This window comes from Melospiza melodia, chromosome 8, assembly GCF_035770615.1.
Source record: "Melospiza melodia melodia isolate bMelMel2 chromosome 8, bMelMel2.pri, whole genome shotgun sequence".
Classification (NCBI taxonomy): Eukaryota; Metazoa; Chordata; class Aves; order Passeriformes; family Passerellidae; genus Melospiza; species Melospiza melodia.
In genome coordinates, this window is record NC_086201.1 from 4,859,146 (window position 1) to 4,887,053 (window position 27,908).

Sequence of the window (27,908 nt, forward strand, 5' to 3'; positions counted from 1 at the left end):
TGAGGAGTGTGTGGGGATCTGTGCCACAACTGACAGTTCAGGGCATCCTGATCTTTTTGGTAATTTTGGCCTTGTCTTGAATGTCATTTATTGCTCTTTTACTTAAATGCATTATCACACTTTTTAATTTTGGGGAGTTTTTTCTATTGACATATAAGAAGTATAGTGTGTTATAAAAGATTTTCCCTGTGCAAATACTGAAAATATGTACTTTCCTTTTAAGACTCTTCAGAGGTGATATTGTTTTGTCACTGAGTCTGTAGAACTGGTTGCAGAATTCAGATTTGTTTTAAACAGTGGAGCCCCTGCTCCCCTCAGTGTCACACCATGGCCTGTGCTGCCTTTGGGACCCCTCAGCACAGAGGGATCCCAAATGTTCCCGAATTCTATTCACAAATAGAACATTTGTTGCATGCAAATTGTCAGTTTTAGAAACATGCTTCACTCAACTATTAAAAACTGAGCTCACATCAGGGTAGGCAAAACTTTCATGGGTAAAAATTATTGCTATGAGGAATCCAAGGGGACCCAGAGGAGGGTGCAGTGCAGATTTGTGTCTTTCCTCTGCACTTTGCATGGGTTGGGACAATTGGTTTTTACTGTTTACATGAAAGGAACAGTGATTTTGGAAGAAAGGCAGTATGCTGGGTTTTGTCTTTTCCCCTCTAAATGTGGAATATGTCAAGGGAAATATAGGTTGGATGTTAGGAAAGCTTTTTATGGAAAGAGTGAAAAAGTTCTGGAATGGCTGGTAGGTAGGTTAGATATTAGGAATTTATTTTTTTTTTAATGGAAAGAGTGATAAAGTTCTGGGATGGCTGCCCAGGGAGGTGGTGGAGTCCCCATCCCTGGGTGTGTTTAACAAAGCCTGGATGGGCACTGGGTGCCAGAGTTTAGTTGAGGTGTTGAGTATGGATTGGACTGGATGATGAGGATCTCTTCCAACCTGGTGATTCTGTGAATAACAGAGAATAACAAACACTGTGAGGTTTAAACCTGAAATGCTGGGGATACAAAAGGTGGGAGAGGTTGGCACAAGGTACCTGGAGCTTCAGGGGGTGTGAACAGGTGGGATTATGGGCTCACATCTTCCTGGGAAGGGCTGGAAACCTTCTAAAGCAAAGGTCAGGCTCTGACATATAAGCACATTGAGTTGGAGTCATATTTCTGGAAGCTCTGGCTGTGGGAGTGATTTATGAGACTTCTAATGGGATCTATGGTGCCATTCTGGTTTAAGATAATGCTCAGGTAGACCAATAACAGCTCTATTGGGGTGATGAGAGAAATAAATAAGCAACAACAAAAAAAGCAGTGGCCCAATGTCTGGTTGAAAATGGATAGAAAAATAATTTATGTATAAATCTAAACCCATGTTTTATTTTTATTTCTTATATTACTGGAAATAAGTTCACAAGGAATTTTTTTATTATTTTTAAGTGCAGTAACAATGTCAATATTTTAAGTCTGGGCAGTTGTCTGTCTTGTTGGTGAGGTCACATATAATGAATAACAGTCTTCTCCTCAAAGGTTACTACTCTTATATTGAAAATATGTAATAAATGGGTTAAAAAAAAGAGAAAAGGACAGAGAGGGAGAAAGGGAGGATGAGGTAATGTTTACATGGCATACATTTATTATTGTCTGTTGGCAGCATTGGTAGGCAGGAAGGGTTTTATTTGTTTGTTTTTCTCAGATGACTTTTGTAGGTGCTGAGCAGTGGTTTCAGAGTCTTGCAGGAGTGCCAACCTGCTGATGGTGTGATGATCTCTCTGCTAGGGGGAAAGGAGAAAGGAAAAGATGAAGAAAAAACCTCAATGTCCTTATTAAAGAAGAAAATTTTTTTTTCTTTCCTTAGCAACCCTAAAAAAGAGGCTTTTTTATCTAAAAATAAATGATAGGGTTTTGTTTCCAAAATACTGTGTGAAGAAATGAGGTGTACATTTACTAACTGTGCAAGTCATATTTTTTAATATTGAAAATATGCTTAGATTGTCTAAGTTGCAATTCTTAAGCTGGATTTGAAATGGACTCTGTATGCAGATTGTAATTATATTAAAAGCAAGTTCTATTTATTTTAGCAGTAAAGTTGGAAAGTTGGGTTTGTTTATTTTGTTGGTTGGTTGGGTTGTTTTTGTTTGGTTTGGTTTTTTTTCTCTTTTTTTGTGGTTTGAGATGAAGACAAAGACTTTCGTGCCCATTGTGAAGGGTCTGTATAACAAAATTAAATACTCTATGGTCAGTATTAGCTTCTGATTAAAACTGAGTGCAATAATGTCCTTTGGGAATGGTTTGCACCAGTGGGTCATGGCATGTCCTGCATTTCAAATTGTCTAGACCATTTATTGCTAAGAGCAAGTAGAGTGGGCAGCAGATGAAGTTATGCTAAAAAATTGTGGCCTGCATGTTACCTGCAAGAACCTGCAGCATATCTGGATCCTGTGGATGAGAGTTCTCTGAGAAATGTTGCCTTCTACAAACAAAGTGCAGAGTGAGTTTCCTTTCCTGGGTTGCCTAACCCATTTTTAAGAGTTGTCAGGCATAATTCACTCCTCAATTATTCCCCAAAAAACCATTTCTCAAGGCACTGTTGCTTACCTCTAATATTAAACTGTTCAAACTTTCTCTGGAACTCATTTCCATTAAATACTTTGCATTGTGAAAGAAACTCCATCTATCCATTGGCATCTCTCTGCATTGCAATCATCCGCTGCTTAGCCTGTCTGTGGGGAAAAAAAAAAAACATTTTAAGTGGCTTTATTGTTGTGTGATGATGGTTTATGGGGTTCATAACCCTCGCAGGGGGCAGTCCTGGGGAGGTGGGAGGTGGCAGGAGGAAGGGAATGTCACAGCCTGGAGCAGCCACACGTCCCCACAGCAGCTCTCTGATGGGATGCCTGCTGCAGCTGAATTATGCTTTAATTTTAACAGTGGGTGACTTAACTGCTCTGAAGTAAATAACTGGGTTTGATTTACAGTCTCGCTAGATTTATAAGATGCTGTTGAATGTGCAGCTAAAAAGGAAAAAAAAAATAAGGCTGTTATAGCTATGTACCTCTATAAATCTGTCTTTATTGTTCAGCGTGTACATGGGCCACTGGGACCCCATTACAGGTTTGCAATCACTCGGCAATGTGTTTGGGACTCAGCAATGCAGAAATTAGGAATGTTATGGTTTTCAGCCATTCTTACTTATTTCTGACATGAGATTGATGTCAGCAAATTCATCCTCTGTAAAAAAATCTTAACAGTCAGGATTAAAAGATAGGGCCACTCACAAGGCCCTTGTTTAATTGTTTCACACTTTCTCCTTGCTCTTTTAATCTGTTGGCATCACAGCCAGCTCTGTGATGCAGGGCCCAATAACAGAAATTCCATTCATCTTACTCTTTCCAGATGCTCAATGCATTTCCTGATAGAATCATTCTATAACCAAAGTAAAATAAGGAATATGCTTAAGAATGTTTGAGAATTTAGAGCCAGATTTTGCTGTAAAATTCCTGGGAAAGCCACAAAGGTATCTGGGGCATCATCACATTTCCATTGAGTGCCGTGTAAGGGAATTTGTTAGAGGAGGATGTTGCTGATGATTGTTGTTGCCATCATTGTTGTTAATATTGGTTTTTTGGATCCCCAGTGGAAGAAGGAAGTTTGTTAAAGCCACACTTTCACGTTTCTCTCTCAGTAACTGCTCAATATTCCACCTCAGCCAATGTAGAATTGTGGAATCACAGAATGGTTTGGGTTGAAGGAGACCTCTAAGATCATTTCATTCCATGAGGGACGCCTCCCACTGTCCCAGGTTGTTCCAAGCCCCATCCAGCCTGGCCTTGGTTGAGCCTCAACCCCTTCCAGCCACAGCCTCTTCCAGTTCCTCACCAAATGCCCAGAATTTTTCTTTTCTCCACTGCTGGAAAGCTAATGCCTGAATCTCAGAGCACCTGAATCAACCACATCTCTGAGAGACTTTGTGTCTTTCTGAGCCATCAGGATGCTTTCATTAGGTATTCATAATATTTAGATTATTCTTATATTTTTGAAAATTCTTTAGCTTGGAGAAAATGCTGTTGTCTCAGTGTTCACATTTATAGGTTTTTAATGCAGTGTATTATGCTCCAGGGTTGAAAGAAAGCCAACAATATTTTTGTCAGTACCCAAATTGATTGAAATTGAAATGCTTTTACTCCACAAAGAAAAGCTTTCTCTTCTTTTGAGGAACTCGAAGTCTAGAAGCTTTAAAGTGCTTATTTAAATTTGATATATTTTAGGTTCTTCATTGTGCTTCTCACAAAGAGTATCCTCGAAGGCTGATTTAATTCAGAGGAATCAGATATTTGAGGATGAGTAATTTGAAAAAGATGGATGGATATTTTTCACTTGATTTTTCATTTTTCAACTTATGTAATAATCACTCTGGACATGGCTGTTAAAAGTTGAGACACCAGCGTGTCTGACTTATTGAATGGTGACATCTTTAATAAAAATCATATTTTTTAAGCGGCGTTGCAGACAGAATTATGGCAAATTCTTGGTAGCAGAAGAGGCACAGAGAAAATCCATTCCAGCTTCACTTTCCCAAGGCACAGTGTCAGTGCAAGGCTGTCTGGGCTGCTAATTAGGAGCATTAATGTCAAAAGAGTGGCACAGCAAAGGCAGTGATGCTGCAGGGTTCACAGCTTGTCATTTATGTGTTTTAACACTTCTTACCTGCTCTCACCATCAATGGCTATTGGAGGAAAAAAGAAAAAAAAAAAAAAAAGACTTGGTGCTCCTTGTCTCGTTCCAAACTTGGCTTTTTACTCAGTGGAGGCAAAAAAAGTATTCCCAAGTGACTTTCTGCTTGTCTTTGCAATAAAGTTGGTTTGTTTCCTGATAAATATATAATTTTATCTCTTTTTTTTCTTTCTAAGTAGATAATAAATTAAACTAAGTCTGGGCATGCCAGTTTGGACATTACATTCAGAAACGTGACATATGGGTGTTATAGAAGAAAAATTAGTCATTTAAAGCAATCAAAATAATTCTTCCTTTATAATTAATTTTTGAAAAGAACAAAACCAAACCAACAAAAGAAAAAATGAACTCAAAAAAAGGGGAAAAAACAAACAAAAACCCACAAAAACCACCCAACATTTCCATGTGAAAAACAAAGATTGTTTTAAGCACTTTCAAATATATATTTTTAAAATATATATTAATATGGGGAAAATCTAAATATGAACTCAATACTGATTTATTTATGCATATATGAGGATCTTTTCATTGCAATGTCCAGACTAAGGAAAAATTGACTATATAAGGCAGTGGGAGCCAAGTTCTTTCCCTTAAAATAGTGAGAATTTGTCTATCTTTTTCATAATTGACAAGATTGGAGAGTTCAAGATGTATTTCAAATTTTAATTACGTTTCATCCAAAATCATTCCCCACTTCACTCAGAAGTTTCTCAAAAACAGTCCAACAACTCCAGAATTCCACTGAGTAATTTACTCAGAGCATTTTTACATTAAAACCAAGGAATGTTTATACTGAAGCTTTTAACAGGAAAAAGTTTGCTAATTTTTGTTTCTACATCTGGGAAAAATGAAATCTGTTAATATAACACTGATTTTAATAGATAGCGCATAGGCAGAATCCTTGATTAAGGCAGTAACAGAATACAGGAATATGTCATGGCTTTTGCCTCTCTTCTGCTGAAAATCTGAAGTCTTGTGCTAGTCTTGATTTGAAATGGAAATAAATGTAATAATTCATACAAGATATATGTTGGAAAATCAAAGTAAAAGAAGAGAGCCATTCTATTTTTCTCTGATTTCCATAAACTATGGATTGGCCATAAGACATATATTTCCAGAACCCTTTGAAGATTTAGCCACCCTTATATGAAATTATTATTTTCTCTAAAGGTCTAATAATGTCTGAATGTTTAAAAGACATAGGAAAAGTTCACTTTCAGACACACTTTTGTTGTGCCCACAGTCTACATAATGTCATTAAGTAGAGCAGAATTTAACCTATATGCTGTCTTAACTATTCTTTATGAAGTCCCTAAGAGGAAATCCTAGTTTTTAGAAAGTAATAAAGGAAAGATGATCACATTTGGCAGAAATGCTCCAAGGAAACTGTTATTAATATAGGAAAAGCTCTCAGAACTATATAGAAGATTGCTCAGAATAAATATGTGTGTTTTCAAGGGAAAACATTCCTTTTTAGAGACTTCTGAAACCATGCAAATGAAAGAAAAAAAGATTAATTACTTTAAAGATGTGAGTGAACCAGACATCTGCACATAGTGGGGTTTAAATATGAATCCAGAAATAGGCATGAAATGAATTCAGGAACTTCTTGAATACAAAAAGTTTTATCTATATTTTAAAAGCCCCCAGTTCAACCAGAGCCTTTCCTCAGTGGTTTGCAGTGGGTGCAACTCGTGTGATGGATGGGGAAACATTCACAGCAGCTTCATGCAGAGCTGCTGCCAAAGCATGGGGATAAAATGGGATTCACACAGCCCATTCTCTGCCAGATGAGGGGATTTCTCATGTAGAATTTAGTTTGGTGGGGGAATGGACCTGGACGATGCTTTACAAACTTCTCTGGTAGGAAGGTGGATGTGTCCAACACAGGAACAGAGACAAACCCCAGAGCAGATCCATGGTGGCTCCAACACACAGATGCCAAATGTGCTCAGTGCCCACAGGAATTGCTAAGGACAGTGATGGGCTGGTTTGGAGGGAAGTGTTCTCTGCATAGCAGGATGAGGCACAGACAGATGATTCTTCAACTAATTAAAGTTGAAAAGTGGTGTTTATTACAGCACTGGGCACAAGCGGAACAATTTCCAAAGGCACGTGCAAAGAATCACAGGCTCTATTTATCTAAAAATGTCTCACATATTCATATAATTCCCAAAACACCTAATACCTAGTCATCACCTAACCCCACCTATCCCTGTTTAGTATTAAAATGTATTTAAATGAGTCCAAAGTTCTTTCACACTTTTGCAGTCTTTCACTTCAAATGGGTGGGTGGGTTCTTAAATGGATGGGTGCTCTTCTGAGCTCAAAGTGACCTTTATTTTTGTGTTGTTGGCAGGCTTTGACCCCTTGGCTATAGATCAAGTTTCAGGGCCCAGGTCCTCTTCTTTTTCACAATCAGATCCACATCCCATCCTGCTTCTTTAAACACAGTAAAGACAAATACATTATTTATATCTTAGCCTTAACCATTCCATCTACTAAGGATTAACTATCCCTTATTATTTCTTCTTGCTATACTCTTAACTGTTTCTATCCCCTCCTAAATGAATCTAGCTAAACTTTTAACTCTTTCAGTTTCTTTAAACCCTTGATTCAAGACATCTCCCTGGCAGTCTCTTCTTCTGCAGAAAATTACTGTGAATTAATGTGTTGCTTGTTCTGGAAACCCTGTAATTAAAGTGAGGAACCATGGAAAGAACAGCTTTACAAGGAATGCAGTTGGAATGAGCCTAAACCTCTCCAAAAGCCTGTGCTAGTGGGAGCTCCATGCCCTTCCCAAATCCTGCTGGGCAGGGAACTTGGATAAATAAGCTACCAATGCTGTTTGACACAAAGTTTATGGCGTGGTATTGCTTCTAGATGTCTCACTTTTCTTGGAATGCTGAGCTCAGCTTTAACTACCTAATGCAAATGGGTATCCCTAATATGACCTTGAACAAATTATTCTTGGTTTCCATAAAAAAAAAAAGCAAACAACAAGTTGTTTGGTGCAATTTCTTGTGATATGTTACCAAAAACCTAAGGAAAGAACAGAGCAAACATTTTATAACTCCAAGTACTGTTATGTTAACAAATCCAATAACCTGTGTGTGATGTGCCTTTCACATATGTATCACTTTTATCTCAAAATAGGTACATTCACACAATAAGAAAAAAACACACCCTCCACCAACAGGCTGCTACTTAACCTTGTTCCTTTTCAACCACTTTTCATCTACAGCAATCTTCTAGAGCTCTCCTTGCAGGAATTTAATTACTAGTTTTATTTCTACAAATGTTTGAAATTGGATCCCTTTTGTACCTTTTGTTCCATTTCAAAGATATTTTCTGAAATGCTTCTGTTACACGGGAGCTTATCTGTAATTTTCAAAAGTCTCCCTGAATCAGTAAACCATAATTTTTTTCATTCCACAAATCCAACTTCAGAAAATGGTAAGCAGGCGTGTTGAAAATGCTTTAATTATTACTGATTTCCAGATGAACAGAGTTTTCTTCTGGCATTTTAAAAAGCATGTCCCATATTTTGGTTGGAAAACGGGAGGGAAAAAAATAGTGTTTCCTTCCTATTGTCTGAAATATATCAGTACTCACATATCTCGCAGTGCATCTGACATTGGCCTTCTCTGGAGTTTGGATATTGGGCTAAATGGAGCATTTCTTTATTCTGGCTCAGCAGATCTTGGTAATGGGACCTATCAGGAGCAATATTCCCTTTGAATTAAAAGGGAAATGAGCAGTGGAAGGGCAGGAATGGGAGAGACAGAAGACAGCAGTGAACTGTGTAATGGGATGGCTGAGGTGGGATACAGTTGGTGTTCCTGGTATTTCACTGAGTAAATCTTGTTTAAGTTACCTGCACTTTGAAGGACAAAAAATGAGCTTCCATGTCTGTTTTAAGTACAAGGCTCATAAGTCCTGATTTATCATCAAAAACTCAATGAATTCAATTTTTGTTCAATCAAGTTTACTTACTTTTCTCCAGTGCAGCATGGATGTGATGGAAGCAACTTTTTTTTTTTTTTTTGGATTGTGAAAAGCAAACCTAAAAATTCCCCAGCTGAAGGATTATAAACATACAGAAAACTAAAAGTTAAAAAAAAAACAAACAAACAACAACAGTTTCTCTGTGTAATGATATTTTATCAATCTGGCTTCTTTTATCATGACAGAATCTCAGCTTATGTTAGCACTATTTTGAAAGCACTGTAGTGTAATAAACATATTTAAGATTTTCAAATAAAAAATCTTTGGTATTGATTATTGAAAACAGGATATATTTAACAGGATATATTTTTCTATTAATTGCAGTATTCTTTATTAAAGAATAACTAATTCTGTCCTGCACAGTGCTATCAATACAATACTGTCAATAAGAAGAGGAAGAAATCTTAGTTACATAAAATTGGTAAAATTTTGTCCTTTATGCACTTCTCCATACTTTTGCTTAGTGTAATAGTAAGATGGTGCATGGGCAGATCAGCTGATTTATAAGAAAAATGGAGGATTTATAAGGCATTTACAGAGGGTGGTTCCAGGATCCCACATGGAAAAGAACAGAGGGAGCAGCCTGTGTTAGGGTGCTGTGGAGCTGCCACAGAGTCCTGAGAAGGAAAACTTGGTTGTTAGTGAATGTCTCTATATTATCACAGAAAATTTACTTCAATGCTACTTCTTGTGGCAACTATCAGCAATCTGGCAGCATCTAGATACCCCAGAACTACAAGAAAAAAGTTTTTAAATTAAAATGAGTGAAGATATAAGGTGGTTTTAGACATGCATATAATATTTTATTTATTTCTATTAAGTATTTCTGGTCTGCTTTTAGTCCCCTTTAAATATAACCAAGAAACTCCTTTAAACTTTACAAATGTGAAGTTTAAAGTTTACCATCCCCAGGTTCTGGCAGACATCCTGGAACACCAAATCCAGAATCTGAGTGCCTTCAGAGCTGCCTTCCCCAGCAGCCTGGTACCACCAGTGCTCCAGCTGTGTCACAGGTGCACCATCACTCAGTGCTGCTGCTTCTGAGGAGACCATTAAAAAAATCACAGTGACAGACTTAGAAATATTTAACAGAGCTCAGAACAAATGTGCATCTTTCAAACCACTGCAGTTGCAATCAGATGTCTGTACTTAAAGGGGAAAAAATTCTCCCCAACCCCTATTTGTGTATTGAGGATTGGGTTCCTTGTTAGAAGCCCTGTAATAGATGTAAAGCAGCTGGAGCTCTTTAAGTGAGAGGAGCATCTGCTGGCAGAGCAGCCAGCAGTCACTTGGATTGGAACTGCACTCCTGAGCTCTTTTTTTTTTTTTTTTTCTTTTTTTCCTTTTTCTTTTTGGCAGATGTGCAGCAAATAGCAATGGACTGGATCACGGGGAATTTTTACTTTGTGGATCAAGTCAGCGACAGGATCTTTGCGTGCAGCCAGAACGGCTCAGTGTGTGTGACCCTCATCGAGCTGGACCTGAGCAACCCCAAGGCCATAGCTCTTGATCCAACAGCAGGGTAAGGCTCTTTCCTTGCACTAACATTCATTTCACATGAGGGTTTTAATAACTATTTTTCCTTTGCTGTACTGAGTTACTTGCATAGTTGCTATACTAAAGCAATAATGTGTAATGAACTTGGAGCAAATAGTTACCTGTGTTAATTGCAATAATTATTGCAGCATGTGCCTTGTGAATTCTCAAAATGGAATCCAAACTGAGAAAGCAATTTAATCCCTGCTTGTCACAACATTTGCTTTTGTGTTTGCTGTTCTGTAAGTTGTGCCTCTAACTAAAGCATGTGGGAAAGGAGTTTCTGAAGGATTTTTTGATCTATCCCCTCATTTACAGGAATATTGGAAATGAGTGTACTGAGCTTATTTACACAAAAAAAGTGGAAGAATTTTACTATTCTTTAGAGGGTCAGCTCTAATGGTAAAATTACCATTTTCTGTTCCACAGATAACTACATTCAGTGCCAGTTGGGAATTAAATTGCTTAAAATACAGAGTATTAAATATCCTCCAATTTATAACATCCACCAGCTGGGAAAAGTTTTTAAGCAATAATGATGTAAAAGCATTACTAAATAGGAGTAGAAATAGGATCAAATTAATTTATAACTAAATTTTGGTAATGGTTTTGAGCAAGGATTTTACCTTGGTTTTATTAGTCAGTAAGTAGTTCAGACCAAAATCCCTGATGGAATATGTCCTAAACTGCCATAAGCCCCTTCTCAACAAATACAAAAATATTTACAGTAGAACAGCTTGTCATCCATATGTGGACTTTTGTCAGTCTTTATTTAAAGCCTGAACGAATATTAGGAAGCATTATCACAATGACTTCAATTCTGACAGGAACAGCTTGCATGTAAACTTTACAAAGAAGTTTGATAATGTGATCTTGAGTAGAGCTGTATTTCTCTCTGCAGCAGATGGTTAGCTTGACTTGATCTGACTGCAGAGTGGTTTAAAAAGAAAAATAAAAATTCATGTAGAAATTGATTTTCTGCAAGTTCTGATCTGAAAGAACTTGAAGCTTTCAAATTTGCTGACAGCAGCCTTTTTTTCTATGCCTTTACTTGTATATTCTTTGCTGGATTTACTGGATGAATCCAAAGCTTGTCATTAGCTAATCTTAACTGTCAGGGATGTAGGAATTGTGCCCAAGCCTTTGGTTTTGTGAGGAGGGACAGAAAAATGAGAGATTTCAATTGTTATCACTGGCTACAAACCATTGCTGCTCAGGGCCAGGTGAAGAGAGGCTGCTCTGGGGAGAGGGAAGGGCTGGCCTGGAGGAGAAAGGTCACAATGGTATTTTACACTGTTTCTTATTCTCATTAAGCAATCTCCATTTATTTTGTGGTGAAAACACAGCGTGGAAAATTTTATCAGAGTGCATGTTTTGTAGTTCAGCAGTTATTTCATTATTGGTTTTTTTTTTGGCATCTGTATTAGTTATCTGGTGTATGTTGTTCTGTTCATTGGATACCTAACATACATTTTAACTGCTAAACCCCAATTATATATTTATTATGTTAGTTTTTGACTGGGTTTTGATACAGAATGTAAACATATAATGAAAAAGCATTCAGGCTATTTAAAAAAAATCTCCTGATCCTTTCTTTTGTCTTCTGTTTTCTGTCCTTTATTTCTTTTAAGCCTTTCATGCTGATTGCAGTTGCAACTTATTTTGGTGTCAGAGTTTTAGGGTGCTACTGCTCTCTTCATAACTTAGTGGGTTTATTTTATTTAAAAAATTACAAAACCATCCATAGTGCAAGTTGAGCTCTGAATGTGTTGCTGTTTATTTCAGAGGGGACCATTTCCAATTCTAAAAAATTCAGAGTGTGATCCTAAGCCTTTATGTCTGTGATAAACCTCCTGTAGTAGCACAGGGTCAAGCCCTGCTATTCTTGCATGTTCACATCTGCGTGTTAAGAGTTCAGTTATGCCAGGAACCAGAAATTCTGATTTTATCCATGAAACAGCCAAGGCATGGTGGAAAATTTGCTCATTCCAAATGGTTCCCCTCACTGCACTCAGGAATATCTTTCCTGAGTGTGGTTAATTTTACATCTGTGTGCCTGCAAGTTCTGTGTGATGTTTAGTGGTGATGGTTTGAATATTCTCCTGTGAGCTTACAATGGAACTTGAACTACTGAGCCTCTTTCATATCACACAGGGGGTGAAAGAATTTTTCATAAAAGTTTTATTCTCATAAAACTGAATTTGAAATTGAGAGAAAAAAAGATTTTTCTATTCATACAGCTCTTGAAGAGCCACGTTTGTTATGTTTCTTTTCCAAGCACGTTACTTTGGCAGCACTTTTCAGCACTTTATCATTCTGAACTGTGTTTGATGTTTTGGTTATTCCAGGCTAGATCTAATGCACAACCACCAGAAAAATACCTGTTTCCGTCAGTGAGATGCTAACTTACCCAGTTAGGGGTTTTGCAGGGCTGGTACTCATCTCTTTCATTAACTAATTACCAATTAAGGGTTGCACAGTGTAAGTGTCAGACCTGTGGTAAGGAGAGCATTTCCAGGGGCAGGGAATGTGCATCCACTGATGCCTGGGAGCACGTCAGAGCCCAGACACAGCAGTGAAACATGGACTGAAGGAAAAGGACAAGGAGAGTAGGAAATAAAGTGGCAATTGGTAGCAGAGAGGGAGAATAAATTGTTTTACAATAATACATTATCTATCAAATGCCTTTGAACTAAGATGTTTGGCTCCATAGGTCTGCAGTTGATAGCTTTGATAAATTTTAATACAGGACTTCTTTTCTTCAGTGGTCAGGGAACAGAAGCAATTACTTTTGCTGGTCCATGAAATTGGTGTAAAATTGATGATGGTGCTGCTGACTGTCAACATGAAACAAATACAAGCTGGGTTAGAATGGGTTTAGCTGGGATCCTCAGTTCAGGTCTGCTGTACTCATGGGGAATGGTTTTTCAGAGTGTTCCAGCCAGTATTCCATTGGAATATTCATGAGACTCTGATCACCAGGCATTGATGATGGGGAAGGTAACACATTTAAAACTCACAAGAGGATGGTTCTACACAGAGCATTTTATTTTTCTATGGCTGTGCATCTCTTTGTATTTAATAAGAAGCATGCAATGCCTGTTGTTCAAGCCATGAGATATTTGAATACATTCAGGAACATTAGGAATTAATCTCGTGGAATGCTAACTGTGTACATCTTCATATTTATTCTCTAAATATGCCTACTTAATTGCCTCCAGTGTTCAAGGCAAATTGCTGCTTTGCACTGCACCACAATGGCCATGGAGAATGTGCTGCACCATTTTACAGAGCAAAAATGCCTTGGTGCAGGGGGATGTGCTGCAGATCCCTCCCTACACTTCAGTCCTGGTCATGCTGCTCAGACATCTGATATATATGGAATAATATATGGAATAATATAAATACCAGGGTGTTTTTAATTTTTCTTAATTCCCATTTTCTGATTTCTTTGGGAATGCTGGGAAAGGACAGCAAGAGCAGATGAGGCTGCAGACTTGGGGCTACTCCTGGTTCCAGAAATGTGCAGCTTGTACCAATGGCTGTGATGCTTTTTTGGGATGCCAGCCACAACTTTCTACTTTATTTCCCAGGCCTATGGAAAAGGATGAACTTCAGGGAGGTGAGGTTTGAAATGTGGAGGGTATTGATGTAGCATCCACTGACAAAACTGTTCAGGCATAAGGAGATGTGTGATTGGAGCTTACGCAGGGTGACATTGCAAAGAGGATGTGCAGAGCAAGGCTGGAGCTTGGAAGGATGTGTGGAGCAGAGTGAGGAGTAAGGAAATTGTTTAGACACCTCCTACATGAGTCTCCATAGAATCATGGCAGAATTCCAGAACAGTTTGGGTTGGAAAGGGCCTTAAAACTCAGCCTGTTCTACCCTCTGTCATGGCAGGGACACCATTTCCTATTAAATCCAGAGGACAAGTGTTCCAGTCAACCACAGCCATACATGTAGTAATTGTGCCTCCAAACCAGCTTCAAGACTACTCCAATTTACAGTGGTAGAAGTAGGGATGAGGAAAAGCCAGTTAAAAAACCTGACTGGCTTGAGGATTATGTAAGCAAAAATAGCTCTGATTTCTTGCCACAAGATAAGCAATTACAGCCTGGAGGCCTGGCTATAACGTCCCAGGACAACGATGATAGATGGATTGCACTGCCTTCATACAACATCCCAGGTTGCTTCAAGCCCTGTCCAAGCTGGCCTTGGACACTTACAGGGATGGGGCAGCCACAGCTTCTCTGAGCACCTGTGCCAGGCCTCACCTCCTCACAGGAACAAATCTCTTCCCCATATCCCATCTGACCCTGCCCTCCTTCAGTGTGAAGCCATTCCCTGTCTCCTGTCCCTCCATCCCTTGTCCCCAGTCCCTCTCCAGCTCTCCTGGAGCCCCTTTAGGCTCTGGAAGGTGCTCTGAGGTCTCTCCAAACCCTTCCCATTTCTCCTCTGAGCACCCCCAGCTCTCCCGGCCTGGCTCCAGCCCTGGGAGATCTCTGTGGCCTCCAGGAGTTTCTCAGCAGCCCCAGGTCCTTCCTGTGCTGAGGATGCCAGGGATGGAGGCAGCTCTGCAGGTGGGGCCTCACCTTGACCTGTCCCCTCTGCCTGTGACCAGGCAGGAGCTGCTGGGTGGGTTTCTGGGCTGCCCGGGCACACTGGAGATCACTAAAAGAGATGCTGGATTGATGGGGAGAAGAGGAGGAGAGGGAAGAGAAGAACCAGAGGGGATGAACAATTGAGTCATTGCTGGAGTCATTCAGACTTGTGACTGCCATTTAAAAGTTGTATTAGGAACAAAGGGGAGAAAAGACTTCTAAAGAGATTTGTAAAAGGAGCAAGCTCACATTTTAATACTGCAACAGTGTGTGTCATGTAAATATTTGAATAAATCTTTTAATCGGCTTTTCTTTCTGCTGTGGTGTAGAAACACAAAAAAACCCACAGGCTCCACTTATTCCTTCCACACAGCGTTTGTGAATGCATTCAAGAGAAGATTGTGTTATGATGATTGAATAATAACAACAGTTATTAATGTGTTATGGTAGATGTACCATTTCTTGGTAATGTTAGTGAGTCAGGAAAAAAACAAACAAATGCACAACAGCAAAAAAACCCCAAATACTCTGTTGCATTTTAAGTCTGTATTAGCAATCAATTGATACCTCTGGGATTAACAAAGGGGAATGAGGGAAACAAGTGAAGAATTAACAGCTGAAGTTGTCTACTTCATCATCTCAGAAATTTATTCCAAGGAAAAAATATAAAAATATTATTCTGTGAACCTCCTCACTGATTCTGAAGATGCTAAGCACAGATTTCTTCTGTGGCTCAAATCAAAGCCACAGTATGAAAATAATAATGATAATTAAAAATACACAATGTCATTGTGTAAAACACAATAGGGGAATTTGCCTCAAAAAGTCTAAAATTTCAGAAGACAGCAGGAAGCAAGGGGGGATAAGAAGATATTTTGAAATTTAGCCTTCTGTATAAGAACAGAGTTGGACAGCAGCTTTAAGATACCATATTTGAGGGATCTGGAAGAAGAATCATAAGAAATGTTTAATTCTGCCCTTTTTTTCTTTTTTTAAAATGTTTTTATTGTTTTAGATTTACTTTTGAATTTATGCTACCTCTGAAATCTGGTAGAGGTAAGAGGAGGAAACTGGGGCTTGGTCATGACCCTGTTGCGATCAGGGTGTTCAGATGCTGTTGCAAATGTTTATTCTCAAGCTGTGTGTGACCATCCTTGTGGGATGTTTGCTTTTCTTGGTTAGATCAAAATGCAGTGCAAGGTCAACCGAGCACTTTTCACTAAAAATCAAAGGAAATGGAAAAATTTCCACATCATTGAATGAAAAGTTTTCCTTATTAGAGAGCCATGGTCAGGAGATGGTGCCTGGGGTCTGGAAAAGCCATCCTAGAGAATGGAAAACAGATCTTAGTGAGTCAAAGAGATTGAAGGTATAAATAGAAAGAGTTTTGGGCTGACAGCTCAGCCTGTTTGCCATCATGGGTAGACATGTAAGGCAGCAAGATCTGTCCTGCTTGATGGGATTTTTGACAGAAGATGGGTGAGGTCTCTGATGGGACAGAACCCAAGGCCAGCCCTGATATCCTGCATTAATAAATCCCCAACAGCCAGCAAAGAGCAAATCAGCTGGTGAGGGGTGGAGAGAGAACTTTGTGAAACAAATTTATTGACAGTCATTTTGTTTTTCTTCTCTTTCTGTACCTATGTGTTTCCCCAAAAAAAAAAATAAAAATCAAACCATAAATGCAATTTATATTAGGCAAAATGAACTGAGTTTGCATCCAGCTCATGTTTGCCTGGAGGTATCAGTGAGGAGCTGAAAGATTTGCAGGAAGGAAGAATAGAAATTCAAAAAGGAAGGGAGGTCAAACATACATTTTTTCCTTCATTGTTATTTAGACAGGAGAGTAGTTCAGGGTAAAAATAAAACATCTGCACTTATTGTCTGCTGCCTGTTTTATTCTCTTTTTACTCTCTTACCTTTGAGCTTTCATAGCAGCCATTGGGCTTAGGAGAGACTCTGAGTCTTAAAACTTTGGGGTTTTTTTTTTCCCTATCAGATTAGTCACCATTTTCTGCTGATCAAAGAGGATATTTATAATCATTACAGCTCACTTTTAAACAGCCAAATCATTAGTGGTTTAATAACATGCCATTATTAAAAGAGCTCAGCTCCTTTTCTTGTCACAAAGGTTTTCAAAGAGCTGTAAGATACAAATAAGACTCACTCACATCAAAAAACATTTAAAAACGGCCTGAAAAAGAATCTTAAAAAAATTATTTTAAAAGCCCCAACAAAACAAACAAAAAAAACCCCTCTAACCAAAAAACACTAAGAATTTTGTAATAACTAATCATAATATGAAAGTTTTCATTAAGAATTCTTATTCTGTTGCTCATCCTCCCCCTCCACAACTTCTTTCAGGCTGTGAATAGTTGGAGAAGGTGTAATAGAGGAGCCAAAATAAGATGAGAGAAGAAAGGATACTTAATCAGACCAAAAAAAAAACAAACCCCAAAACCACACTTTTTAAAATTATTCCACTTCTTTTTTTTTTTTTTATCCCTTTAACTCAAATTCTTGCTAGAAAATTATGAAAAAAAGGGTTTTTTTGTCTGATCTCAGGTTTTACAAAACTGTTTCCAGTTCCTTGCTATTCCATCTTTTAATTCTTGTAAGTAAACTGAGACAGAAAACTCTTTCACCTTTGCATTTCCCCCTGGATCTTTTCTCTCTTGAAACTTCAATTCCAGTGCAGCAGCACGGGTCTGCTCACTGGGAAACCTTGTGGCTGCTGCACTTGGTAAGAAAAAGGAGATATCGTCACGTGCTGAAGACATGTTTATGTTGTAGAGAGGTTCTGATATGAATTAGAGCAGTGCATGAGTAGAAGAGCAGAATAACATGTTCATTTCTGTGTCTCCGTCACAAAAAACCTCAAAACAACCCCAAGTTCTAATTCATAGATCTAGGGTAATTCCAAGAAAAGAAGAGCATTTTGTGCAGAAGCTTAATTAGTGAAGAACTGGTCTCATTTCCAAAATAAGGTGATACAACAATTCTGCATTCATGTGCAAACAGAAGATAGGAGAAATTATGGTTCTTTTTAACAGCAAACTAACAAATAACTAAAATTTGATTTATGAACATGTAAAGATATGAGCTTGTATGAAAAAGTCAGCTAATTCAGTGGAAAAGGACTCAGGGTTGCTGACAAAACTATAGGAATTAAAATACCAAGCATCTGACCTAACTACATTAAAAAGAAACTCATTCACAATGTCAGGTTATTGGTCTGGATTGAAGTGGCAATTATAATCAAAGCAATAAAACAGAATAGGCTTGAACAGGTTTGGTACATGCATGTTCTCAAGAAATGTTGTGTGTTCTGTTGTGCATACCTTTTCATTAATCAAACATTGCTGAAAATAAAGATGGATGAGTATAATTAATATCCACTCTTCTTATATACCCTGAAGGTGGGCTGTATTTGGTGCCCAATCCAAGCTGCATTCAGAGAATACAAAAAAAAAGTACTGATAGCAGTGACAAAGGATGTATTTTTTGATAATAATCCTTTGTGAAAGAGCTGGCACAGTGAACATTGGCAATGTTATTAGAATAGTTCAGAACTGATGTTCTGAGACTTGGTGTTATAACAATACTGCCTGGAGAATGAAAAGCTAACTAGAGTAACACTGGTGAAGCATGAACTGAAGTGAGCCTTTTTTCTTATGCAGCATGTGCCCTGTAATGGATTTCATATATTGCTGCTAAGAGGAACAACATTTGAGCAGTGTCAGCAAGTATGAAAAGAAATCAGTGGGAATGCAATACAAAAACATTTGTGGAATTACAAGACAGCTGTGGTTCGTAAAAAGAAAAATTTTAAAAAAACTAAAAAATAGCTTGTAAGTCAGTAAAAGTTTTCTTCATTTATCTCAAGTTTGGTGCAGAGGAGCACAAAGTCAGCGTGGTGCCTCTCTCAGAGGATCAGGTTCTCCTGGAGAGCTGAGCTGTCAAATCACAATATTTTCATCACCCAAACCAGCTCTGCCCTCTGCTTTGGGGCCCTGAACATCAGAAGTGGCTCAGCAAACCAGGCTGGGCACATGAGCAGCACAAATAAAACTCTGAGCTGCGTTTGCACTGCCTGGGGGCATCCACAGCTGATCCAACACATCCTCCCACCCAGCTTCACACCTCCCTGTGGATTATTGGAGCCCTCACTCTGCTGCCTCTCCTCACACCCCTCACCCTCAGCCCTTCACTAATTAAGCTTCTAATTAAGCTTCTGCTCAAAATGCTTTTCTTTTACTGAAATTACCATAGACCTATGAATTAGATTTTTTTTTTTTTTTTAAGGAGACCCAGAAATGGACATGTCATTTTCCGTGGAACAGAAGTCTTCAAGTTTGGTGTGGTTTTTTTTTTTTGTTTTGTTTTGTTTTGTTTTGTTTTGTTTTGTTTTTTAATGGGGTTTTTGTTTGGTTTTTTTTGGTTTATTTTGTGTTTTTTGTCATAACTAAGATGTCCACTCAAAAGCTACGTGATTTAAGCAACTTTAGCAGTGATTTTCTTCCAGTTGAAAGCAATTAAGCCGGAGGCAATTGAGGCCACTTTGTTTCTGAATGAGAATATAAATGGGAGTTTAAGGCTCCATAATGCATGGACATAATGTTCATGTCCATTTGAATTCTCCTTTCTTTTTTTTTATTTTTTTTTATTTTATTACCTGATTGTCTTATTATCTAACCAGCTTCTGTAAGGTCATTTATGTTGAAGACAGGCTCTGATATGAATTAGAGCAAGAACAGAATTGAAAATATAGCTGCTAAGGACCCTTTTTTTTTTTTTCAGATGTACTTTTATTAGTCTAGACCTAAAAGTTTCCATAGATAGTGATAGAGTTTTTTTCCTCTAAAATGGACAAAATTAAAACAGGAAAAAAAGCTTATGTTTATGAGACAGATAATAATACACAGATAGTGTATTATTGTGTTATAAAGTTTTCCAAATCTGTTCTCCTAGTGCAGTCCACATATTTCTTGTGGTTTTTAACTGAGTCTTAGCATTGCAGTAGTGCAGAGTTGTACAAACCATGAATTTTCTAATAACTTCTTGCCATGCCATTCTTTCCTTTCTTCCCACAAGATAAATAACTGCCTGTGCAGATGCCATGTTTGAAGCATAAAACCACTAAATCATGGAATATTCTGAGTTGGAAGGGACCCAAAAGGATCATTGAGTCCATTTCTCTTACTCTGCATTAACCAGAACCACCCAGAGTAACAGAAATGATGAATTCAGTCAATTCAGTTAATTCATCAGCAGTGTGATGATATCATCTTGATAGAGCTGTTGTTTTCTCAGGGCTGATTACATGGATGGCTATTTTTTAAATATATATTGATTTTCCAGTTTTATTTTTTTTCCTGAGGTTTCTTGCATGTCAGTGGCCTTGTTTCTATTCTCAGTAGGGTGAACATGCCTTGCTGAGCTCAGCTGCAATATGACCCTTTGGGTGGAAAATAGAGAAAAGCTGGAGGAAATCTGGAGATATTAATAGGAAATAAAGAAATATAAAAACCTCATGGCCTGTGTAAAACTTGCAGGAACTGTGGTAACCTATTCTAGAAGAGAAAATCCATACTATTCCTATGTAAGACTGGAAGAATTGCTAGGTAGATTTTAATTCTTATAAAAAAAGAACAGGAAAATTAATTTTAATTAGCAGATATTGGTAAATAGAGGAAAAACTTAAGTCTGAGGCAACCTTAGCATTTAACTGATGTAGAAGCCCTTCTGTCACTAGGACACTTGGGACTGTCTGTCTGGAAGGGATTCAAGGTTCAGCCTTGAATTTCACATCAGGATGTATGTGTGTGCAGATTTGGAAGCTTATAATGTCAAAGAATGGTGTGCTAGAAGAATAAATGTCAATAATTCTATTTACTAACGTTTCCGTGCTGCTATTTAAAACTATGGCTCAATCATTACCAAAGTAACCCTTTGTTTTTTTTCTCCACTTGGAGGAATTTGAGAGATTGTAAGGAAAATGGGTCAAAACATAAATTCTAGGAAGTTTTGTTTTCTTCTTATAGAGGATTTGCTGCAAATGAAACTGCAAATTGGGTTTTAAGGGGAGTTTGATACCAAAAATTTATCCTGGAACACATGCAGAAGTTCCTATCCTGCTTTTTAGGAATTGCCTTGATTTGAGTGGTTAAATTATAAGTTTAATTGTTTGGTTTTGTGCTCATAAAGCAGCATGAGCAGCTTTCTCACCTGGTGGTTAAGGAGGCAAATTGCTGCCTTGGGTAGAAGGTTGTGGCCACTGGGGATGAGGAGCAGATTTCTGGGTCTGGATTGAAGGCACTTGAGATGGTAGTTCATGTTCAGACTCAGCTGTTTATTATTTCTGATCAGTAAAACAGTCTCACTGCTGTGAGTTCGGCAGCTTTTCGTCAGAAGGCACAAGATGGCCATCAATTTCTTGTTCCAAGGTCTTTTAAGGCTAAACTATCCAATTAAGAGCTGATACCTGGATTATTTTCCCTTTTAACCTAATAACTGATCCCACAGAGCTGCAATGGGGACTTTTCTGCCCAATTACAAAATGCCACCCAAACACAAGAAGAAGAAATAAGAAGAAGCATGGAGAAGAAATCCAGGATGACACCCTGTGCCCTCCATCTTGCTTCCATCCACACACTAAAAATCCCAAAAACCTCAATTTCTCACCAAGTGATACACCAACACTACTCTCTATTTATAACATAATCTATTTCACACTTTTGTGGGTTCTGGTCTATCTTAGGTCTGGGAAACTTTCTCCATGAATGAGGGTCACAGTCAGTGCTGCCCTGGGGGTCAGGGCACCCCGGAGCAGACAGAGAAATATTCCCTGTGCCCTGGGTTTCCACATTTTGCTGTGTTTGATCAGTCACAGAGCTGTTAAATACACTGCCCAGAGTTATCAATTGAAACACAACTGTGTCAGCCTACAGTGGAAAGAGAATCAATTTCTGCTTCACCATCCTGAAAACTCCAGCAAAAATCCTCAAAATGTGGGAGCATTGGCTCTGTCTTGATTCTGAAATGAATATGCTCTGTGCTAGAAACTTCCAAACCTTTTGAAGTTTGCTCATTACCAGTTAGCTTGGGGTATTTGGTTCATTTTCACACACAAACACCTTCCTGTGCACACAAAAAACTTGGTCCAAATTTTCAGTTGGCCTCAGTCTTTGTGTTTCCAAGGAACAGAATTTAGGAGTTTGGGCAGTGTCCAGGCTGGCACTTGAAAAACTTGTTTACTTTGAATCAATGGGTAATTAGCTCACTGAGGAGGCAAACCTTTAGCACAGGGAAATCTAGGAAAAGGCCATCGAGTTAAAAAATAATCTCATTGACTCTGCTTCAGTTTTGTCTAGATCATTTTTATTCATTAGGATTTGACAGCAAATCGACAAACCCCAAACCAAAATACTCAGGGATCTTTATTCAACAGACATTAAATGAAAATATCCTACTAATAGGAGGGTGTTTGAACCTCACTGCCTTTTTTACACGCTGAGAAAGCACTGCTTGCATTCTGAGAGCTTTGTGAGTTTTACAAACACAGGGTTTTGCTGACAGGCTTCTCCAGAGCCAGGGCTTGCACAGCACCACCTCTTGGCTGCTCTCCTCCAGCAGAACAGAAATGCACTGCACTTTCTGCTGGCACAGCTCCTGGGGCTGAGCAGAAGGAGAGGAGAAAAAGCAAACTGCATTCCCAACAGGGCTTACACTGCCTTCAACACAAAATCAGACCCCTAACCAAAATATTTAAATTGGAACAGAACTCGGTTGACTACACCAAGCCAAGCTCTTGTTTGGATTCCTGAGTGTCTGACATGGTTTACTGATGTGAAAACATTGCATCTTCTGAAAGTTCAAGGATTTATTTGTTTATTTGTTTTTATGCATGAATCCCTTTGTTAAATTACTGTTCTGTTCTTGTCACGTAGACTTTCCTGAAAGCAGCAATACTTTAGCAGATCACAATACTTTGGTGTATGCAGCTGTCACTTCAGAAAACTCGATATCTATTCTAACATTTTCAAAAGTGAAATCTTAATATTGGAATTTGCACGCGTGCTTAAACTTTCAATATGCTGGCAGCTTTATTTTGAAAGGTTTGAATGCCCACAGGTCTTACCCAATTTAGGGAACAGCTGAGACTGCTGAAGTGAGGCTGCTTACATAATACATGTTGTTCCTGTGCATGATTTCTGAGACTTTAGGAGAGGATTCCTGTCTTTTGTGGGTGAATTATTTTAGCCTGATGTTCTACAAGGCACTACTGCATATGTATTTTTAGTATAATTATACATATATATAAAAATAATACTTGATGAGCCACCTGTGTCCTCAGGCAGAAGTTTTGGCTGTGATTTGGGATGAGGTTTTTGAAAATAACAGTCTCAGTGACACAGTCAGAATCAGGCTCTGCAGCATCAAACTTAAGCTGAGCAGTCATAATTACTGGGTAGGCTTGAAATTGTGGTTTAAATTCTGTGTGAGGTTCACTTCATTTAAGCTTGGGAGGATTTTGTGAAGAAGAATTCATTAATGCCTGGGAAGCAGCGGGAGACAGAGGTGTGAACACTGCTAAGTGCCTGTTTGGAAATGAGCAGCTTTGCATTCTGAGCAGGAGCTGAACAAAATGCATCTCTGTGCAAGGGTGTGAGGCAGCACTTATGTAAGGGAGCAGCAGTCACTCCTCAGAGCATGAGGAGGGTGTTGTGAAATAATAACCAGTGGATGTAATCAGAGAATTCTGATAGCTCATGTAATGGGAGAATTTAAGGTAACACAGGAATTGTAATGCTTGCTAGCATTTGAGTGTTTGGATTTGCACTTGTAACATTTTTATGTGCATTTTTATTTTTGTTTTGTTCTTACTTATCTCACAGCCTGGAGATAAGTTACATAGATCCACACCTGCCCTACCTTGTCCACTTTGTATGGAAAAGGAGTAGAGATTAGAGAAAGAGGTTGAGAGGTTGCTTATTTTATCACATTCTTGGAAGGCAGAATAAATGAGCCTGTGACATTCTACAAGCAGCTTTTGTCCAAATTTCATAATCCATAACATTCAGAGAGGAGATTGCATGAACTATACATCTTTGCCTCTGTCAATTTAAGATTATTGTCTCTAATTATCCTGTGAGCTGGCATAGAGAACAGTTTGTTTGCCTCTTCTTGCAGTGAATTTTTAGCTACTTCAGGAAAACTAGCAGATACTTTTAATCTAGACTAAGAAAACTCACTTCTTGCAACTTAACTTTTTATATATTTCCCACCACTAATACGTTCTTCATCCAAACTTCTAATTTTTTAGTTGCTACACTCTATATAGTCTCTGTTTGGTCTCCATTTTCCTGGACAGCTGGTGGAAGTAGGAAAGTTTGTTTGTTTCCTGTTGTAAACACTTGAGTATAATGCTTGCTGTTTATCTGGAGGTTTTTCCTTGGCACTGTGATAAACTCATGTGGGTCTAGATTCTGGTTGGGTATTACCTTGGTAAAAGGGATTTAATGATTTGGATTTTCCTCTTCTTGCTACATGTTTTTCTGCTCCTGTTCTTTCTGTGCCTTTCCAGCTGTCACTGCCTCACCTTTTAGATGCTTTCCTGAAGTGCTCTTGCTGATCCAGGTTCTCCCTGTCTTGTATCTGCATAGATGAGTCACTAATCCTTATAAAGAGGGATTAAAAAAGGGGGGATTGTGGTATTTTTGGGGTCCCCTGATGAAGGGAGGAAATGATGAATCTGACTCCATGTTCTTAGAAGGGTAATTTATTATGATATGATATGATATGATATGATATATATGATATGATATGATATGATATGATATGATATGATATGATATGATATGATATGATATGATATGATATGATATGATATTACTGTACTAAAACTATGTTAAAGAATAGAGAAAAGATACATACAGAAGGTTTAACAAGAAACTAATGAAAGTGACTCTCTCCAGAGCCTCGACACAGCTGGCTGTGAATGGTCATTAAGTCAAAACAATTCACATGAAACTAATCAAACAATGACCAGTTGGTAAACAATCTCCAAACCACATTCCAAAGCAGCAAAACGCAGGAGAAGCAAATCAGAAAATTATTGTTTTCATTTTTCTCTGAGGCTTCTCAGCTTCCCAGGAGAAGAAATCCTGGCGAAGGGATTTTTCAGAAAATACCATGGTGACAGGGGATTTTGCACAGGGGATTTTGACAGGGGATTTTGCACAGGGGAAGCCATGGGGATGTTCTGTTGAAATCACACTATACAGACAGCTTTTCCTATACATCCTACTCACCTGCATCCTATTTCAGCTGGAGCAGTGGGATGTCCCATTCCCTTCCCCACATTCCTTGCCACCCCTCACTTTTTGGTGCTGTTCAAAGCAAGACGTGTTCTTTATTCCGTGGCACGTTGTTCATTATTCTAACAGATAGCTTTCTGATGCCCAGAAGAACTTCAGTAAAAGGATTTCTACTGAGTTTCCACTTCCATTCTTTAAATGTGACCCTGGGAGGTACGGAGGGACACGGCTGCCAGTGTGGGAGTGTGAGCTCCTGTCTGCCATCACCTCAGTGCTGCACCACTTACTGGAGGCTGAAGCTGGCAGCAGCTGCCTCTCAGCACAAGAAGGTGTGAGCAGGTTTCTGACCCTTCTGTAAAAAGGGAAGAAAAAAAACCAAAAAAAACCACATACAGGACAAGATTGTCGTAGCAGAAGTACAGATGCTGAGAGATGGAATGCAAAAGCTTTCTGACAAGAGATTTATTACTGTAAATACTCACACACAGACCACAGGGCTGTATGAGGATATTCATGTCTTTCATCTCATGTACTCCTTAGAGATATGGCTGTGTATGATCTGCTTCCCTCTTGCCAGTTAATAACAGGAAATATTACTTTACTAAACCCCATTAGTAGTTTTCAGAAACATCAGCCTCAGAAATAAATCCATTTATTCCATAGCTTGTTAATCAAGTCTCTATTCATCTGTCCATACAAGCCATAAAGTTCTGCAGTGAATATGTAATTGTAATTAACATCATGGACCAGTTACAGGGTGTGAATTAAACCTTTTATTTCCCAAATGGGGACATCTGAGACTACTCAGCCTTTGTGGCTTCCAGTCAGTGCTCTGGAACAGGGAGGTGAGGATAAATATCTAGTTAAGGAGCTAAGTAGTAGTGTGAAAAACAGATGGATAAAGAGACTTGAAGAAAAGGTGGGAATTAAGAGGACAAAAAAAAAAAGAAAGAAAAGTAGAATGGGTCTTCTTATAGTTTGGTCACAGATATAAAGAAAGAATATAAAAAAAATTCAATATTTGAAAAAGAATCCTTGTGCAAGTGGGACAATGTCAGTCTTTAGCATTATTGTACAAGTGTTCAACGCTCTTGAGAAACTGCTCCACCTATTATTAGTGTTTAAACTGGAATATTAATATTTGGATTGGAATATTTACTGTAACCAGTGATGGGACAGTGGTTTTGTGGGAGAACCTCAGAGAGCCCATTCATCTTTCTCTCGTAGCAAGTGCATGTTCTTGAAAACTGAACTTTGCCTCCTGCATGAAACAGGATCTCACCATGCAAAAACCAACAGGATGCAAAAAGAGATCTCCGTGCAAAAAACAACAGGATCTCACCAAGAATTTAAACAGGGGCTGATGAGCAGTGAGGGCTCTGTGCCTGCTGCCAGTGCAGCTCTCCCCAGGCAGGGCCCTGGGTGCCTCCTGTGCCCTGTGGCACTTTCTGGCCTCTGCCAGATGGTGCTTTGGCCTTCTGTTGCTGAATGTTTTGGGGTATTTTATTGCCCAACAACCAATGAGCTATATCACCTTGAAGGCATCAGCATTAGTAGATGAAGGCAGCAGGTGATGCTGCAGATGAAATGTTAATATTTTAATGTAGAGTTTTGCTTGCATTCCAGGATAGCAAGAATGCAATTAAAAATAGCAACAGCAAAGTGATCACGTCCTTCCTGCAGGCAAGCTCCAATCCTCTCTCACAATGTGCTGCTCTCAAATGTTCTTTTCTTCATTTCTGTGTGAACTGTTCTCAGTTATATCACTTCAAATAAGGAGTGGATGTATGTTGTGGTGTTCGGTTTAAGATGTATTAGTTAGCCTTAACACACTCAGGATGGTGTGGGAAGTCACAGCTGAAAGTCCCACAGCTGCATTGAGGTCACTGATATCAGGGCAGTCATCTCCACAGCCATGGAGACTGTGGAAGTGTCTTGTGGACAGAGCTGAATTTGTCCCTGTCTCACACCTCAGTGAGCAGCCAGCAGCTTGCCGCACTTCTGTCTGACCTTTAGGCTCCTGCAAAGTAAACTCTGAGTTCAGAAATCCAGGCGCCATTAGCACCAGCAAGGACAAACTAAGATTTCAGTCAGCTGGCAGTTTCCTTTCTTTCTCATTATAGAAATAGAACACTGAGTTGTGTATCAACGCTTCTTTTCCTTTTGCCTCAGTGGTTCCAACCTCCACTTGTTAAAAAGTTGCACACAAACAAGTTTGGGCATTTCATTCAAGGAAAAGTGGTTGTAGGATTGACTGCAATGCATAATAAGCTAGAGAAAGCAAACCAGAGGAACAGCTCCTGCCAAAAGATCTCCAGAAAATTCTGCTTTCAGCCCCTGCAACTCATTGAGAAAGTTGCAGAAAAAAAAGTGCTTGGATTTTATTGTTCCAAGTAGCCCAAACTTGTATTTGTAAACAAATACAACATGGATTATCCTCTAATATATTAAATGGCAAATGTTATACTGCAGAAAGATAAGGATTGAAATCCCAGGCAGAACTGCAAACCTATTTGCTTACAATACAAAAGATTGTCCACCTCAGCAGCTGTTCAACATCTGCCCCTGAAGGTAATGAGATAAACGCAGGACAAACAACATGTAAATATCTGGCAATTAATTCACCTGGAGCCATGGGGAGGGACACAAAGCTGCAATCCAGTTCCTGGGGCTCGCCCACAGATAAATGACAGTATAACACTCCAAAAATAAA

The 27,908-nt window shown here is 38.7% G+C and overlaps 1 protein-coding gene across 1 annotated transcript in view; it reads left to right on the plus strand.

Annotated features, from left to right (window-relative positions):
• Window positions 1-27,908, plus strand: part of LRP1B (LDL receptor related protein 1B) — a 641,138-nt gene that overhangs the window by 360,208 nt on the left and 253,022 nt on the right. Inside the window, exon 7 of the mRNA XM_063161579.1 lies at window positions 10,099-10,261. Within this exon, the coding sequence (XP_063017649.1) occupies window positions 10,099-10,261 (163 nt within the window). The remainder of the gene's footprint in view (window positions 1-10,098; window positions 10,262-27,908) is intronic.